General features: G+C 52.0%; 1 protein-coding gene and 1 long non-coding RNA gene across 4 annotated transcripts in view; both read left to right on the plus strand.

The window, feature by feature from the left end:
- The window catches only part of POLR2A (RNA polymerase II subunit A), a 143,566-nt gene that overhangs the window by 121,855 nt on the left and 1,779 nt on the right, over positions 1–19,932 (plus strand). The window contains exons 26-29 of the mRNA XM_085534227.1: positions 4,389–4,592; positions 9,288–9,474; positions 16,138–16,251; positions 17,999–18,148. Coding sequence (XP_085390353.1) covers positions 4,389–4,592; positions 9,288–9,474; positions 16,138–16,251; positions 17,999–18,148 — 655 coding nt within the window. The remainder of the gene's footprint in view (positions 1–4,388; positions 4,593–9,287; positions 9,475–16,137; positions 16,252–17,998; positions 18,149–19,932) is intronic.
- On the plus strand, positions 169–4,207 carry LOC146751535 (uncharacterized). 3 transcript variants are annotated; one of them, XR_014941404.1, is made up of 4 exons: positions 169–305; positions 822–1,416; positions 1,450–2,934; positions 2,967–4,207. It is a non-coding gene; the product is annotated as an uncharacterized LOC146751535 (long non-coding RNA). The 3 variants fall into 3 exon arrangements; XR_014941403.1 differs by having other exon boundaries at positions 1,450–4,207; XR_014941405.1 differs by having other exon boundaries at positions 822–1,132; positions 1,530–4,207.

Raw genomic sequence — 19,932 nt, forward strand, 5'->3', positions numbered from 1 at the left:
GGTGACTATGGGGGCTCTATGGGGTCTATAGGGTCTATAGGGTGACTATGGGGCTCTATGGAGGCTCTATGGGGTCTATGGGGTGCCTATGTCCTCTATGGGGGCTCTATGGGGTCTATGGGGTTCTATGGGGGGTCTATGGGGTGCTATGGGGTTCTATGGGGCTCTATGGGGTGCCTATGGGGCTATATGGGGGCTCTATGGGGTCTATGGGGGTCTATGGGGTCAGTCTGATGAGGGTCCTGAGCGAGAAGGACGTCGACCCCGTAAGGACCACATCAAACGATATAGTGGAGATCTTCACTGTGAGTATATGGGGGATATGGGGCTCTATGGGGTTCTATGGGGGCTCTATGGGGCTCTATGGTGTGTTATGGGGTTCTGTGGGGGCTCTATGGGGCTCTATGGGGTCTATGGGGTGCTATGGGGGTTCTTCAGGGTCTATGGGGTTCTATGGGGGCTCTATGGGGTCTATGGGGGCTCTGTGGGGCTCAGGACCCTTATACTGACCCTACACCCTATATACCCCCCTATACATGCAATGGGCTGACCCTATACCCTATATACCCCCATATAGGTACTGTGCTGACCCTATACCCTATATACCCCCCTATACCCTTATATACCCCCCTATACTCTTACATACCCCCCTATACAGGCATTGGGCTGACCCTATACCCTATATACCCCCCTATATACCCCCATATAGGTACTGTGCTGACCCTATACCCTATATACCCCCATATAGGTACTGGGGTGGCCCTATATCCCCTCTATCCCCTATGTCCCCTATATCCCCTATATCCCCTATATCTCTATAGGTGCTGGGTATCGAGGCGGTCCGTGACCCTATACCCTATATACCCCCCTATACATGCAATGGGCTGACCCTATACCCTATATACCCCCATATAGGTACTGTGCTGACCCTATATACCCTATATACCCCCATATAGGTACTGTGCTGACCCTACACCCTATATACCCCCCTATACATATAATGCGCTGACCCTATCCCCTATATCCCCTATATCCCCTATATCCCCTATATCTCTATAGGTTCTGGGTATCGAGGCAGTCCCTGACCCTATACCCTATATACCCCCCTATACCCCTATATACCCTCATATAGGTACTGTGCTGACCCTATATACCCTATATACCCCCATATAGGTACTGGGGTGACCCTATACCCCTTATATACCCCCCTATACCCTTATATACCCCCATATAGGCACTGTGCTGACCCTATATACCCTATATACCCCCATATAGGTACTGTGCTGACCCTATATACCCTATATACCCCCATATAGGTACTGGGGTGACCCTATACCCCTTATATACCCCCCTATACCCTTATATACCCCCATATAGGTACTGTGCTGACCCTATACCCTATATACCCCCATATAGGTACTGTGCTGACCCTATATACCCCCCATATAGGTACTGTGCTGACCCTATATACCCTATATACCCCCATATAGGTACTGTGCTGACCCTATACCCTATATACCCCCATATAGGTACTGTGCTGACCCTATATACCCCCATATAGGTACTGTGCTGACCCTATATACCCCCATATAGGTACTGTGCTGACCCTATACCCTATATACCCCCATATAGGTACTGTGCTGACCCTATATACCCCCCTATAGGTACTAGGCTGACCCTATACCCTGTATACCCCCATATAGGTACTGTGCTGACCCTATACCCTATATCACCTATATCCCCTCTATCCCCTATATCTATAGGTGCTGGGTATCGAGGCGGTTCGTGACCCTATACCCTATATCCCCTATATCCCCTATATCCCCTCTATCCCCTCTATCTCTATAGGTGCTGGGTATTGAGGCCATCCACAAGGCCTCCCCTATACATATAATGTGCTGACCCTATACCCTATATCCCCTATATCCCCTCTATCCCCTATGTCCCCTATATCCCCTATATCCCCTCTATCTCCTCTATCCCCTCTATCCCCTATATCCCCTATATCCCTTCTATCCCCTATATCCCCTATATCCCCTATATCCCCTCTATCCCCTATATCTATAGGTGCTGGGTATCGAGGCGGTCTGTGACCCTATACCCTATATACCCCCATATAGGTACTGTGCTGACCCTATATACCCTATATACCCCCATATAGGTACTGTGCTGACCCTATACCCTATATACCCCCCATATAGGTACTGTGCTGACCCTATATACCCTATATACCCCCATATAGGTACTGTGCTGACCCTATACCCTATATACCCCCCATATAGGTACTGTGCTGACCCTATATACCCTATATACCCCCATATAGGTACTGTGCTGACCCTATACCCTATATACCCCCCTATACCCTTATATACCCCCCTATACAGGCATTGGGCTGACCCTATACCCTATATACCCCCATATAGGTGCTGTGCTGACCCTATATACCCCCCTATAGGTACTAGGCTGACCCTATACCCTGTATACCCCTATATAGGTACTGTTCTGACCCTATATACCCCCCTATAGGTACTAGGCTGACCCTATACCCTGTATACCCCCATATAGGTACTGTGCTGACCCTATACCCCTTATATACCCCCCTATACTCTTACATACTCCCCTATACAGGCATTGGGCTGACCCTATACCCTATATACCCCCCTATATACCCCCATATAGGTACTGTGCTGACCCTATACCCTATATACCCCCATATAGGTACTGGGGTGGCCCTATATCCCCTATATCCCCTCTATCCCCTATATCTATAGGTGCTGGGTATCGAGGCGGTCTGTGACCCTATACCCTATATACCCCCAAACAGGTACTGGGGTGGCCCTATACCCTATATACCCCCATATAGGTACTGTGCTGACCCTATATACCCCCCTATAGGTACTAGGCTGACCCTATACCCTGTATACCCCCATATAGGTACTGTGCTGACACTATATACCCCCATATAGGTACTGTGCTGACCCTATACCCTATATACCCCCATATAGGTACTGTGCTGACCCTATATACCCTATATACCCCCCATATAGGTACTGTGCTGACCCTATATACCCTATATACCCCCATATAGGTACTGTGCTGACCCTATATACCCCCCTATAGGTACTGTGCTGACCCTATACCCTATATACCCCCATATAGGTACTGTGCTGACCCTATATACCCCCCATATAGGTACTGTGCTGACCCTATACCCTATATACCCCCATATAGGTACTGTTCTGACCCTATATACGCCCCTATAGGTACTAGGCTGACCCTATACCCTGTATACCCCCATATAGGTACTGTGCTGACCCTATACCCCTTATATACCCCCCTATACTCTTACATACTCCCCTATACAGGCATTGGGCTGACCCTATACCCTATATACCCCCCTATATACCCCCATATAGGTACTGTGCTGACCCTATATACCCCCATATAGGTACTGTGCTGACCCTATATACCCCCATATAGGTACTGTGCTGACCCTATATACCCCCATATAGGTACTGTGCTGACCCTGTACCCCTTATATACCCCCCTATAGCCTTATATACCCCCCATATAGGTACTGGGATGACCCTATACCCCTTATATATCCCCCTACACCCTATATACCCCCCTATACATATAATGGGCTGACCCTATACCCTATATACCCCCATATAGGTACTGGGCTGACCCTACACCTTATATACCCCCCTATACATGCAATGGGCTGACCCTACACCTTATATACCCCCCTAAACAGGCAATGGGCTGACCCTATACCCTATATACCCCCATATAGGTACTGTGCTGACCCTATATCCCCTATATCCCCTATATCCCCTATATCTCTATAGGTTCAGGGTATCGAGGCGGTCCGTGACCCTATACCCTATATACCCCCCTATACCCCTATATACCCCCATATAGGTACTGTGCTGACCCTATATACCCCCATATAGGTACTGGGGTGGCCCTATATACCCTATATACCCCCATATAGGTACTGTGCTGACCCTATACCCCTTATATACCCCCTTATACCCTTATATACCCCCATACACCCTTATATACCCCCCATATAGGTACTGTGCTGACCCTATACCCTATATACCCCCATATAGGTACTGTGCTGACCCTATACCCCTTATATACCCCCCTATACCCTTATATACTCCCATATAGGTACTGGGGTGACCCTATACCCCTTAGATACCCCCCTACACCCTATATACCCCCCTATACATATAATGGGCTGACCCTATACCCTATATACCCCCATATAGGTACTGTTCTGACCCTATATACCCCCCTATAGGTACTAGGCTGACCCTATACCCTGTATACCCCCATATAGGTGCTGTGCTGACCCTATATCCCCTCTATCCCTATAGGTGCTGGGTATCGAGGCTGTCCGCAAGGCTCTGGAGCGGGAGCTGTACCACGTCATCTCGTTTGACGGCTCCTACGTTAATTACCGTCACCTGGCCCTATTGTGTGACACCATGACGTCCCGCGGGCACCTCATGGCCATCACCCGGCACGGCGTCAACCGCCAGGACACCGGGCCCCTCATGAAGTGCTCCTTCGAGGAGACGGTAATATATAGGGGGTCTATAGGGTCTATAGGGGGTCTATGGGGGGAGATATGGGGTCTATAGGGTCGTATGGGGTGATATGGGGGGGATATGGGGGGATATGGACACCGGGCCCCTCATGAAGTGCTCCTTCGAGGAGACGGTGGGATATGGGGTCTATAGGGGGAGATATGGGGTCTATAGGGTCATATGGGGGGAGATATGGGGTCTATGGGGTGATATGAGGGGTCTATGGGGGGATATGGACACCGGGCCCCTCATGAAGTGCTCCTTCGAGGAGACGGTAAGATATAGGGTCTATAGGGTCATATGGGGGGAGATATGGGGTCTATAGGGTCGTATGGGGGGTTTATAGGGGATATGGGGGGATATGGGGTGTCTATGGGGGGATATGGACACCGGGCCCCTCATGAAGTGCTCCTTCGAGGAGACGGTGGGGTCTATAGGGTCTATAGGGTCATATGGGGTCTATAGGGTGATATGGGGGCTCTATAGGGTCATATGAGGGGTCTATGGGGGGATATGGACACCGGGCCCCTCATGAAGTGCTCCTTCGAGGAGACGGTGGGAGATTGGGGGAGATATGGGGTCTATAGGGTCGTATAGGGGGAGATATGGGGTCTATAGGGTCATATGGGGGGAGATATGGGGTCTATAGGGTCATATGGGGGGAGATATGGGGTCTGTGGGGTCATACGGGGGGAGATATGGGGTCTATAGGATCGTATGGGGGGAGATATGGGGTCTATGGGGTGATACGGGGGGAGATATGGGGTCTATAGGATCGTATGGGGGGAGATATGGGGTCTATGGGGGGATATGGGGTGTCTATGGGGGGATATGGACACCGGGCCCCTCATGAAGTGCTCCTTCGAGGAGACGGTGGGGTCTATAGGGTCTATAGGGTTATATGGGGGGAGATATGGGGTCTGTAGGGTCATATGGGGGGAGATATGGGGTCTGTAGGGTCATACGGGGGGAGATATGGGGTCTATAGGATCGTATGGGGGGAGATATGGGGTCTATGGGGGGATATGGGGTGTCTATGGGGGGATATGGACACCGGGCCCCTCATGAAGTGCTCCTTCGAGGAGACGGTGGGGTCTATAGGGTCATATGGGGGGAGATATGGGGTCTATAGGGTCGTATGGGGGGTTTATGGGGTCTATGGGGGGATATGGGGTGATATGGACACCGGGCCCCTCATGAAGTGCTCCTTCGAGGAGACGGTGGGGTCTATAGGGTCTATAGGGTGATATGGGGGGAGATATGGGGTCTATAGGGTCATATGGGGGGGTTATAGGGTCTAAGAGTTGAGTAAGGGGGGTTTATGGGGTCTATGGGGTCATATGGGGTCTATGGGGTGATATGGGGGGTCTATGGGGGGATATGGACACCGGGCCCCTCATGAAGTGCTCCTTCGAGGAGACAGTAAGATATGGGGTCTATAGGGGGAGATATGGGGTCTATAGGGTCATATGGGGGGAGATATGGGGTCTATAGGGTCATATGGGATGATATGGGGGGTTTATGGGGGGATATGGACACCGGGCCCCTCATGAAGTGCTCCTTCGAGGAGACGGTGGGGTCTATAGGGTCTATAGGGTCATATGGGGTCTATAGGGTGATATGGGGGGTCTATGGGGTCATATGGGGGGTCTGTGGGGGGATATGGACACCAAGCCCCTCATGAAGTGCTCCTTCGAGGAGACGGTGGTATATGGGGGGAGATATGGTGTCTATAGGGTCATATGGGGGGAGATATGGGGTCTATAGGGTCATATGGGGGGAGATATGGGGTCTATAGGGTCGTATGGGGGGTTTATGGGGTCTATGGGGGGATATGGACACCGGGCCCCTCATGAAGTGCTCCTTCGAGGAGACAGTAAGATATGGGGTCTATAGGGGGAGATATGGGGTCTATGGGGTGATATGGGGGGGATATGGGGTCTATAGGGTCATATGGGGTCTATAGGGTGATATGGGGGCTCTATAGGGTCATATGAGGGGTCTATGAGGGGATATGGACACCGGGCCCCTCATGAAGTGCTCCTTCGAGGAGACAGTGGGATATGGGGGGAGATATGGGGTCTATGGGGGGATATGGGGGGAGATATGGGGTCTATAGGGTCATATGGGGGGAGATATGGGGTCTATAGGGTCATATGGGGGGAGATATGGGGTCTATGGGGGGATATGGGGGAGATATGGGGGGATATGGACACCGGGCCCCTCATGAAGTGCTCCTTCGAGGAGACAGTAAGATATGGGGGGAGATATGGGGTCTATAGGGTCATATGGGGTCTATAGGGTGATATGGGGGCTCTATAGGGTCATATGAGGGGTCTATGGGGGGATATGGACACCGGGCCCCTCATGAAGTGCTCCTTCGAGGAGACGGTGGGGTCTATAGGGTCTATAGGGTCATATGGGGGGAGATATGGGGTCTATAGGGTCGTATGGGGGGATATAGGGGGTCTATGGGGGGATATGGGGGGTTTATGGCCATCACCCGGCACGGCGTCAACCGCCAGGACACCGGGCCCCTCATGAAGTGCTCCTTCGAGGAGACGGTGGGATATGGGGTCTATAGGGTCTATAGGGTGATATGGGGGGAGATATGGGGTCTATAGGGATCGTATGGGGTCTATGGGGTGATATGGGGGGTCTATGGGGGGATATGGACACTGGGCCCCTCATGAAGTGCTCCTTCGAGGAGACAGTAAGATATGGGATCTATGGGGTGGTTTATAGGGGATATGGGGTGTCTATAGGGTCATATGGGGGGAGATATGGGGTCTATGGGGTCATATGGGGGGATATGGGGGGTTTATGGCCATCACCCGGCACGGCGTCAACCGCCAGGACACCGGGCCCCTCATGAAGTGCTCCTTCGAGGAGACAGTAAGATATGGGGTCTATAGGGGGAGATATGGGGTCTATGGGGTGATATGGGGTGATATGGGGTGTCTATGGGGGGATATGGACACCGGGCCCCTCATGAAGTGCTCCTTCGAGGAGCATATATGGTTAATGACCACCCCACACACACATATGGGCCCTATACCTATAGATATATAGGTCTATAGGTCTATCTATACATTGTCCCCTATAGGTGGATGTATTGATGGAGGTGGCAGCCCACGGTGAGAGCGACCCGATGAAGGGGGTCCTATATAGTTCTATAGGTCTATCTATAGGGGGTCCTATATAGTCCTATAGGTCTATCTATAGGTCTATCTATAGGTCTATCTATAGGTCCTGACCCATATATATACATTACCCCCTATAGGTGGATGTATTGATGGAGGCAGCAGCCCATGGTGAGAGCGACCCGATGAAGGGGGTCCCATATATTCCTATAGGTCTATCTATAGGTCTATCTATAGGTCTATCTATAGGTCCTGACCATTCTATACATTACCCCCTATAGGTGGATGTATTGATGGAGGCAGCAGCTCATGGTGAGAGCGACCCGATGAAGGGGGTCCTATATAGTTCTATAGGTCTATCTATAGGTCTGTCTATAGGTCTATCTATAGGTACTGACCCATATATATACATTACCTCCTATAGGTGGATGTATTGATGGAGGCAGCAGCCCATGGTGAGAGCGACCCAATGAAGGGGGTCCTATATAGTTCTATAGGTCTATCTATAGGTCCTGACCCCCTATACATTGCCCCCTATAGGTTACATAGGTCTATATAGGCAATGACCCCCTATAGGTCTATAGGTATCTCGATAGGTAATAACCCCTATAGGTCTATAGGTCTATCTATAGGTAATGACCCCCTATAGGTCTATAGGTATCTCTATAGGTAATGACCCCCTATAGATCTATAGGTATCTATAGGTACTGACCCATATATATACATTAACCCCTATAGGTGGATGTATTGATGGAGGCAGCAGCCCATGGTGAGAGCGACCCGATGAAGGGGGTCCTATATAGTTCTATAGGTCTATCTATAGGTTCTGACCCCCTATAGGTTATATAGGTCTATCTATAGGTACTGACCATTCTATACATTACCCCCTATAGGTGGATGTATTGATGGAGGCAGCAGCTCATGGTGAGAGCGACCCGATGAAGGGGGTCCTATATAGTCCTATAGGTCTATCTATAGGGGGTCCTATATAGTTCTATAGGTCTGTCTATAGGTACTGACCCCCTATACATTGCCCCCTATAGGTTACATAGGTCTATATAGGCAATGACCCCCTATAGGTCTATAGGTATCTCGATAGGTAATGACCCCTATAGGTCTATAGGTCTATCTATAGGTCCTGACCCATATATATACATCGTCCCCTATAGGTTATATACGTCTATCTATAGGCAATGACCCCCTATAGGTCTATAGGTATCTATAGGTACTGACCCATATATATACATTACCCCCTATAGGTGGATGTATTGATGGAGGCAGCAGCCCATGGTGAGAGCGACCCGATGAAGGGGGTCCTATATAGTTCTATAGGTCTATCTATAGGGGGTCCTATATAGTTCTATAGGTCCGTCTACAGGTCCTGACCCATATATATACATTAACCCCTATAGGTGGATGTATTGATGGAGGCGGCTGCCCACGGTGAGAGCGACCCGATGAAGGGGGTCCTATATAGTCCTATAGGTCTATCTATAGGTCCATCTATACGTACTGACCCATATATATACATTGTCCCCTATAGGTGGATGTATTGATGGAGGCAGCAGCTCATGGTGAGAGCGACCCGATGAAGGGGGTGTCGGAGAACATCATGTTGGGTCAGTTGGCACCAGCCGGAACCGGCTGCTTCGACCTATTGCTGGACGCTGAGAAATGTAAACACGGCATGGAGATACCCAGCAGCATCCCCGGCATGGGCATAGGGGGCGGTACGTATACATATAGGGGGATATAGGGACATATAGGGGGAGATATGGGGGGTTATAGGGGGGATATGGGGGGTAATAGGGGTCCAAGGGGGGTCTAAGTGGGGATATGGGGGGGGTTATGGGGTCTCTGGGGTGGGAGATCCCCAGCAGCATCCCCGGCATGGGCATAGGGGGCGGTACGTATACATATAGGGGGTAATGGATATGATATAGGGGGAGATATGGGGTCTGTGGGGGGTTATAGGGGGAGATATGGGGTCTATGGGGGGAGATATGGGGTCTATGGGGGGTTATACGGGGGCTATAGGGGGATATAGGGGGTGTATGGGGGCATGGAGATACCCAGCAGCATCCCCGGCATGGGCATAGGGGGCGGTACGTATAGATATAGGGGGATATAGGGGGAGATATGGGGTCTAAGGGGTGTATGGGGGGAGATATGGGGTCTATGGGGGGAGATATGGGGTCTATGGAGGTGTATGGGGGGTTATACATGGCATGGAGATCCCCAGCAGCATCCCCGGCATGGGCATAGGGGGCGGTACGTATAGGATATGTATGGTATAGGGACATATAGGGGGAGATATGGGGTCTATGGGGGGTTATAGGGGGAGATATGGGGTCTATGGGGGGATATAGGGGGGTTATGAGGGGATATGGGGGGTTATATGGGGTCTATGGGGGTTATACATGGCATGGAGATCCCCAGCAGCATCCCCGGCATGGGCATAGGGGGCGGTACGTATAGGATATGTATGGTATAGGGACGTATAGGGGGAGATATGGGGTCTATGGGGGGAGATATGGGGGTGTTAATGGGGTATGGGGGTTATACACGACATGGAAATACCCAGCAGCATCCCCAGCATGGGCATAGGGGGCGGTACGTATAGATATAGGGGTCTATAGGGGGAGATATGGGGGATATAGGGGGTTATATCGGGTCTATGGGGGAAGATATGGGGTCTATGGGGGGTTATATGGGGTCTATGGGGTGGGAGATACCCAGCAGCATCCCCGGCATGGGCATAGGGGGCGGTACGTATAGGATATGTATGGTATAGGGACGTATAGGGGGAGATATGGGGTCTATGGGGGGAGATATGGGGTCTGTGGGGGTGTATGGGGGGAGATATGGGGGATATAGGGGGGTTAAGAGGGGATATAGGGGGGATATGGGGGGATATATGGGGTCTATGGGTGGATTTGGGGGAGTTATGGGGTCTATGGGGTGGGAGATACCCAGCAGCATCCCCGGCATGGGCATAGGGGGCGGTACGTATAGGATATGTATGGTATAGGGGGATATAGGGGGAGATATGGGGTCTATGGGGGGTTATAGGGGGATATAGGGGGGTTATGGGGGTTATACACGGCATGGAGATCCCCAGCAGCATCCCCGGCATGGGCATAGGGGGCGGTACGTATAGATATAGGGGGTAATGGATATGATATAGGGGGAGATATGGGGTCTATGGGGGGATATAGGGGGTCTATGGGGGGTTATATGGGGTCTATGGGGGAAGATATGGGGTCTAAGGGGGTTATACATGGCATGGAAATACCCAGCAGCATCCCCGGCATGGGCATAGGGGGCGGAACATATAGATATAGGGGGCTATGGGGGGAGATATGGGGGATATGGTGGGATATAGGGGGTCTAAGGGGGGTTATATGGGGTCTATGGGGGGATTTGGGGGGGGTTATGGGGTCTATGGGGTGGGAGATCCCCAGCAGCATCCCCGGCATGGGCATAGGGGGCGGTACGTATAGATATAGGGGGTAATGGATATGATATAGGGGGAGATATGGGGTCTAAGGGGGGAGATATGGGGTCTATGGGGGTATTTGGGGGGTTATAGGGGGGATTTGGGGGGGGGTTATGGGGTCTGTGGGGTGGGAGCTACCCAGCAGCATCCCCAGAATGGGCATAGGGGGCAGTACGTATAGATATAGGGGGATATAGGGGGAGATATGGGGTCTATGGGGGGAGATATGGGGTCTGTGGGGGGTTATAGGGGGAGATATGGGGTTATAGGGGGGGGATATGGGGTCTATGGGGTGGGAGATCCCCAGCAGCATCCCCGGCATGGGCATAGGGGGCGGTACGTATAGGATATGGATGGTATAGGGACATATAGGGGGAGATATGGGGTCTATGGGGGGTTATAGGGGGGTTATAGGGGGATATAGGGGGGTTATGGGGGTTAAACACGGCATGGAAATACCCAGCAGCATCCCCGGCATGGGCATAGGGGGCGGTACGTATAGGATATGTATGGTATAGGGACCTATAGGGGGAGATATGGGGTTATAGGGGGGTTATGAGGGGATATAGGAGGGATATGGGGGGTTATATGGGGTCTATGGGGGTTATACACGGCATGGAGATACCCAGCAGCATCCCCGGCATGGGCATAGGGGGCGGTACGTATAGGATATGTATGGTATAGGGACGTATAGGGGGAGATATGGGGTCTATGGGGGTGTATGGGGGGATATAGGGGGGATATGGGGGGTTATATGGGGTCTATGGGGTGGGAGATCCCCAGCAGCATCCCCGGCATGGGCATAGGGGGCGGTACGTATAGGATATGTATGGTATAGGGACCTATAGGGGGAGATATGGGGTCTATGGGGGGAGATATGGGGTCTATGGGGGGCTATAGGGGGATATAGGGGGGTTATGGGGGTTATACACGGCATGGAGATCCCCAGCAGCATCCCCGGCATGGGCATAGGGGGCGGTACGTATAGATATAGGGGGTAATGGATATGATATAGGGGGAGATATGGGGTCTAAGGGGGGAGATATGGGGGTTATAGGGGGATATAGGGGGGATATGGGGGGTTATATGGGGTCTATGGGGTGGGAGATCCCCAGCAGCATCCCCGGCATGGGCATAGGGGGCGGTACGTATAGGATATGGATGGTATAGGGACCTATAGGGGGAGATATGGGGTCTATGGGGGGTTATAGGGGGAGATATGAGGGATATAGGGGGGTATGGGGGTTATACACGGCATGGAGATCCCCAGCAGCATCCCCGGCATGGGCATAGGGGGCGGTACGTATAGGATATGTATGGTATAGGGACCTATAGGGGGAGATATGGGGTTATAGGGGGGTTATGAGGGGATATAGGGGGGATATGGGGGGTTATATGGGGTCTATGGGGTGGGAGATCCCCAGCAGCATCCCCGGCATGGGCATAGGGGGCGGTACGTATAGATATAGGGGGCTATGGGGACATATAGGGAGTTATAAGGGGGATATGGGGGGTTATAGGGGGAGATATGGGGTCTATGGGGGTATTTGGGGGTTCTAAGTGGGGATATGGGGGGGTTTATGGGGTCTATGGGGTGGGAGATACCCAGCAGCATCCCTGGCATGGGCATAGGGGGCGGTACGTATAGGATATGTATGGTATAGGGACATATAGGGGGAGATATGGGGTCTATGGGGGGTTATAGGGGGAGATATGGGGGATATAGGGGGGTTATGGGGGTTATACACGGCATGGAGATCCCCAGCAGCATCCCCGGCATGGGCATAGGGGGCGGTACGTATAGGATATGTATGGTATAGGGACATATAGGGGGAGATATGGGGTCTATGGGGGGTTATGAGCGGATATAGGGGGGATATGGGGGTATTTGGGGGGGGTTATGGGGTCTATGGGGTGGGAGATCCCCAGCAGCATCCCCGGCATGGGCATAGGGGGCGGTACGTATAGATATAGGGGGTAATGGATATGATATATGGGGAGATATGGGGTATGGGAGGTTATATGGGGAGATATGGGGTCTAAGGGGGGAGATATGGGGTCTATGGGGGGTTATATGGGGTCTATGGGGTGGGAGATCCCCAGCAGCATCCCCGGCATGGGCATAGGGGGCGGTACGTATAGGATATGTATGGTATAGGGACGTATAGGGGGAGATATGGGGTTATAGGGGGGATATGAGGGGATATAGGGGGGATATGGGGGGTTATATGGGGTCTATGGGGTGGGAGATCCCCAGCAGCATCCCCGGCATGGGCATAGGGGGCGGTACGTATAGATATAGGGGGCTATAGGGGGAGATATGGGGTCTATGGGGGGAGATATGGGGTCTATGGGGGGAGATATGGGGTCTATGGGGGTGTATGGGGGGTTATACACGGCATGGAGATCCCCAGCAGCATCCCCGGCATGGGCATAGGGGGCGGTACGTATAGGATATGGATGGTATAGGGACGTATAGGGGGAGATATGGGGTCTATGGGGGGTTATAGGGGGAGATATGGGGGATATGGGGGGTTATAGGGGGATATAGAGGGGTTATGGGGGTTATACATGGCATGGAGATACCCAGCAGCATCCCCAGCATGGGCATAGGGGGCGGTACGTATAGGATATGTATGGTATAGGGACGTATAGGGGGAGATATGGGGTCTATGGGGGGTTATAGGGGGAGATATGGAGTCTATGGGGGGTTATATGGGGTCTATGGGGTGGAAGATCCCCAGCAGCATCCCCGGCATGGGCATAGGGGGCGGTACGTATAGGATATGTATGGTATAGGAACCTATAGGGGGAGATATGGGGTCTATGGGGGGTTATATGGGGTCTATGGGGAGTTATATGGGGTCTAAGTGGGGATATGGGGGGGTTTATGGGGTCTATGGGGTGGGAGATCCCCAGCAGCATCCTTGGCATGGGCATAGGGGGCGGTACGTATAGATATAGGGGGATATAGGGGGAGATATGGGGTCTATGGGGGGAGATATGGGGTCTAAGTGGGGTTATATGGGGTATATGGGGGTTATGGGGGTTATACACGGCATGGAAATACCCAGCAGCATCCCCGGCATGGGCATAGGGGGCGGTACGTATAGGATATGTATGGTATAGGGACATATAGGGGGAGATATGGGGGTTTATGGGGTCTATGGGGGGTTATAGGGGGGATATGGGGGTATTTGGGGGGTATTTGGGGGGGGTTATGGGGTCTATGGGGTGGGAGATCCCCAGCAGCATCCCCAGCATGGGCATAGGGGGCGGTACGTATAGATATAGGGGGCTATGGGGGGATATAGGGGGAGATATGGGGTTATAGGCGGGATATGGGGGGAGATATGGGGGTTATAGGGGGATATAGGGGGGTTATGGGGGTTATACATGGCATGGAGATCCCCAGCAGCATCCCCAGCATGGGCATAGGGGGCGGTACGTATAGGATATGTATGGTATAGGAACGTATAGGGGGAGATATGGGGTCTATGGGGGGAGATATGGGGTCTATGGGGGGTTATATGGGGTCTAAATGGGGATATGGGGGGGTTTATGGGGTCTATGGGGTGGGAGATCCCCAGCAGCATCCCCGGCATGGGCATAGGGGGCGGTACGTATAGATATAGGGGGATATAGGGACATATAGGGGGAGATATGGGGTCTAAGGGGGGAGATATGGGGTCTATGGGGGTATTTGGGGGGCCTAAGGGGGGATTTCGGGGGGGTTATGGGGTCTATGGGGTGGGAGATCCCCATATTGGGGTCCCCCCCATACATTGACTTTGTGTCCCCTATATCCCCTATACATTGACCCTATATCCCCTATACCCCCTATACATTGACCCTATATCCCCTATATCCCCTATACATTTACCCTATATCCCCTATACCCCCTATACATTGACCTTATGTCCCCTATATCCCCTATACATTGACCCTATATCCCCTATACCCCTATACATTGAACTTGTGTCCCCTATATCCCCTATACATTGACCCTATATCCCCTATATCCCCTATACATTTACCCTATATCCCCTATACCCCCTATACATTGACCCTATATCCCCTATACCCCCTATACATTGACCCTATATCCCCTGTATCCCCTATACATTGACCCTATATCCCCTATACCCCCTATACATTGACCCTATATCCCCTATATCCTCTATACATTGACCCTATATCCCCTATACCCCCTATACATTGACCCTATATCCCCTATACATTGACCCTATATCCCCTATATCCCCTATACATTGACCCTATATCCCCTATACCCCCTATACATTGACCCTATATCCCCTATATCCTCTATACATTGACCCTATATCCCCTATATCCCCTATACACTGACCCTATATCCCCTATATCCCCTATACATTGACCCTATACCCCCTATACCCCCTATACATTGACCCTATATCGCCTATATCCCCTATACATTGACCCTATATCCCCTATACCCTCTATACATTGACCCTATATCCCCTATATCCCCTATACATTGACCCTACATCCCCTATATCCCCTATACATTGACCCTATATCCCCTATATCCCCTATACATTGACCCTACATCCCCTATATCCTCTATACATTGACCCTATATCCCCTATACCCCCTATACATTGACCCTATATCCCCTATATCCCCTATACATTGACCCTATATCCCCTATACATTGACCCTATATCCCCTATATCCCCTATACATTGACCCTATATCCCCTATACCCCCTATACATTGACCCTATATCCCCTATATCCCCTATACATTGACCCTATATCCCCTATACATTGACCTTATGTCCCCTATACCCCCTATACATTGACCCTATATCCCCTATACCCCCTATACATTGACCCTATATCCCCTATAGCCACCGGGATGTTCTTCGGGTCGGCTCCCAGCCCTATGGGGAACATGTCCCCCGCCATGACGCCATGGAACCAAGGGGCCACTCCAGCCTATGGGGCATGGTCCCCCAGCGTGGGTGAGTTATGGGGTCGGTTATGGGGTTATGGGGTTATGGGGTGGGTTATGGGGTTATGGGGTCAGTTATGGGGGGGGTTATGGGGTGGGTTATGGGGTGGGTTATGGGGTTATGGGGTCAGTTATGGGGGGGGTTATGGGGTGGGTTATGGGGTGGGTTATGGGGTTATGGGGGGGGTTATGGGGTTATGGGGGGGGTTATGGGGTTATGGGGTTATGGGGTGGGTTATGGGGTGGGTTATGGGGTTTATAGGGTAGGTTATGGGGTTATGGGGTGGGTTATGGGGTCGGTTATGGGGTTATGGGGTGGGTTATGGGGTCGGTTATGGGGTTATGGGGTGGGTTATGGGGTGGGATATGGGGTTTGGGGTGAGTTATGGGGTTATGGGGTGGGTTATGGGGTTATGGGGTGGGTTATGGGGTGAGTTATGGGGCAGGGGGGATTATGGGGTGGGTTATGGGGTCGGTTATGGGGTTATGGGGTTATGGGGTCAGTTATGGGGTTATGGGGTGGGTTATGGGGTCAGTTATGGGGCTGGGGGGTTCTGGGGTTGTGGGGTGGGTTATGGGGTGGGTTATGGGGCTGGGAGGTTATGGGGTTGTGGGGTGGGTTATGGGGTCAGTTATGGGGTTATGGGGTCAGTTATGGGGTTATGGGGTGGGTTATGGGGTTATGGGGTGGGTTATTGGGCAGGGGGGGTTATGGGGTGGGTTATGGGGCTATGGGGTGAGTTATTGGGCAGGAGGGGTTATGGGGTGTGTTGTGGGGTGAGTTATGGGGTTATGGGGTGGGTTATGGGGTTATGGGGTAGGTTATGGGGTTATGGGGTGGGTTATGGGGTTATGGGGTGGGTTATGGGGTGAGTTATGAGGTTATGGGGTTGGTTATGGGGTTATGGGGTCAGTTATGGGGTTATGGGGTGGGTTATGGGGTCGGTTATGGGGTTATGGGGTGGGTTATGGGGTTATGGGGTGGGTTATGGGGTCAGTTATGGGGTTATGGGGTTATGGGGTGGGATATGGGGTTATGGGGTGGGTTATGGGGTTATGGGGTGGGTTATGGGGTCAGTTATGGGGTTATGGGGTGGGTTATGGGGTCAGTTATGGGGTTATGGGGTGGGTTATGGGGTTATGGGGTGGGTTATGGGGTCGGTTATGGGGCTGGGGGATTATGGGGTGGGGGGGGTTATGGGGCAGGGGGTTTATGGGGTGGGTTATGGGGTTATGGGGTTATGGGGTGGGTTATAGGGCTGGTTGGAGCTGGTTTCTCCCCCATATAACCCCATATAACCCCATTAATCCCCCCATGTAACCCCATATAACCTCATATACCCCCATATACCCCCATATACCCCCATATAACCCTATATACCCCCATATACCCCCATATAAACCCATATACCCCCATATACCCCCATATACCCCCATATACCCCATATACCCCCCATATACCCCCATATAACCCTATATACCCTATATATCCTATAGGTAGTGGGATGACCCCCGGTGGGGCCGGTTTCTCCCCCATATAACCCCATATAACCCCATATACCCCCATATAACCCCATACAACCCCATTATGCCCCTATATAACCCTATATACCCTATATATCCTATAGGTAGCGGGATGACTCCCGGTAGGGCCAGTTTCTCCCCCATATACCCCCATTATCCCCCCATATACCCCCATATAACCCCATACAACCCCATATACCCCATATAACCTATATACCCTATATACCCTATAGGTAGTGGTATGACTCCCGGTGGGGCCGGTTTCTCTCCCAGCGCCGCGTCGGACTCGAGCGGTTTCAGCCCCGGTTACTCCCCGGCCTGGTCACCAACACCGGGATCACCGGGATCACCGGGACCCTCCAGCCCATATATACCATCACCAGGTCAGTCACCATATAGATACCCTATAGAACCCCTATAGAACCCCTATATACCATCCCCCCCATTCCATTCCATTCCAGCCCATATATACCATCACCAGGTCAGTCACCCTATAGAATACCCTATAGAACCCCTATAGAACCCCTATATACCATCACCAGGTCAGTCACCCTATAGAACCCATATAGAAACCCTATAGAACCCCTATATACCATCACCAGGTCAGTCACCCTATAGAACCCCTATAGAACCCCTATATACCATCACCAGGTCAGTCACCCTATAGAACCCCTATAGAGACCCTATAGAACCCCTATATACCATCACCAGGTCAGTTACCCTATAGAATAACCTATAGAATACCCTATAGAACCCCTATATACCATCACCAGGTTAGTCACCCTATAGAATACCCTATAGAACCCCTATAGAACCCCTATAGAACCCTATAGAACCCTATAGAACCCCATATATACCATTCCAGCCCCTATATACCATCACCAGGTCAGTCACCCTATAGAACCCCTATAGAACCCCTATAGAACCCCTATAGAGACCCTATAGAACCCCCTATATACCATCACCAGGTCAGTCACCCTATAGAATACCCTATAGAACCCCTATAGAACCCCTATATACCATCACCAGGTCAGTCACCCTATAGAATACCCTATAGAACCCCTATATACCATCACCAGGTCAGTCACCCTATAGAATACCCTATAGAGACCCTATAGAACCCCTATATACCATCATCAGGTCAGAGACCCTATAGAACCCCTATAGAACCCCTATAGAACCCCTATATACCATCACCAGGTCAGTCACCCTATAGAATACCCTATAGAGACCCTATAGAACCCCTATATACCATCACCAGGTCAGTCACCCTATAGAATACCCTATAGAACCCCTATAGAACCCCCATTCTCACCCCATAGACCCCCATACTCACCCCATAGACCCCCCCAGCCCCCCGTATTCACCCCATAGACCCCCCCAGCCCCCTTTACTCACCCCATAGACCCTCCCAGACCCCCATACTCACCCCATAGACCCCCATTCTCACCCCATAGACCCCCCCCAGCCCCCCATACTCACCCCATAGACCCCCCCAACCCCCCATACTCACCCCATAGACCCTCCCAGCCCCCCATACTCACCCCATAGACCCCCCCAGCCCCCCATTCTCACCCCATAGACCCCCCCCAGCCCCCTTTACTCACCCCATAGACCCCCCCAGCCCCCCATACTCACCCCATAGACCCCCATATTCACCCCATAGACCCCCCAGCCCCCTTAGTCACCCCATAGACCCCCATACTCACCCCATAGACCCCTCCAGCCCCCCATACTCACCCCATAGACCCCCATACTCACCCCATAGACCCCCCCCAGCCCCCCATATTCACCCCATAGACCCCCATACTCACCCCATACACCCCCATACTCACCCCATAGACTCCCCCAGCCCCCATACTCACCCCATAGACCCCCATACTCACCCCATAGACCCCCCCAGCCCCATATACCCACCCCATAGACCCTCCCAGACCCATATACCCACCCCATAGACCCCCCCAGCCCCATAGACCCACCCCATAGACCCCCTCCCTATAGGACCCCAGCCCCCCATACTCACCCCATAGACCCCCCCAGCCCCCTATACTCACCCCATAGACCCCCATACTCGCCCCATAGACGTCCCCAGCCCCCATACTCACCCCATAGACCCCCATACTCACCCCATAGACCCTCCCAGCCCCCCATACTCACCCCATAGACC

The sequence above is a fragment of the Coturnix japonica genome, unplaced genomic scaffold, assembly GCF_054131305.1.
Source record: "Coturnix japonica strain WE unplaced genomic scaffold, WE-NBRP24 Scf079, whole genome shotgun sequence".
NCBI lineage: Eukaryota > Metazoa > Chordata > Aves > Galliformes > Phasianidae > Coturnix > Coturnix japonica.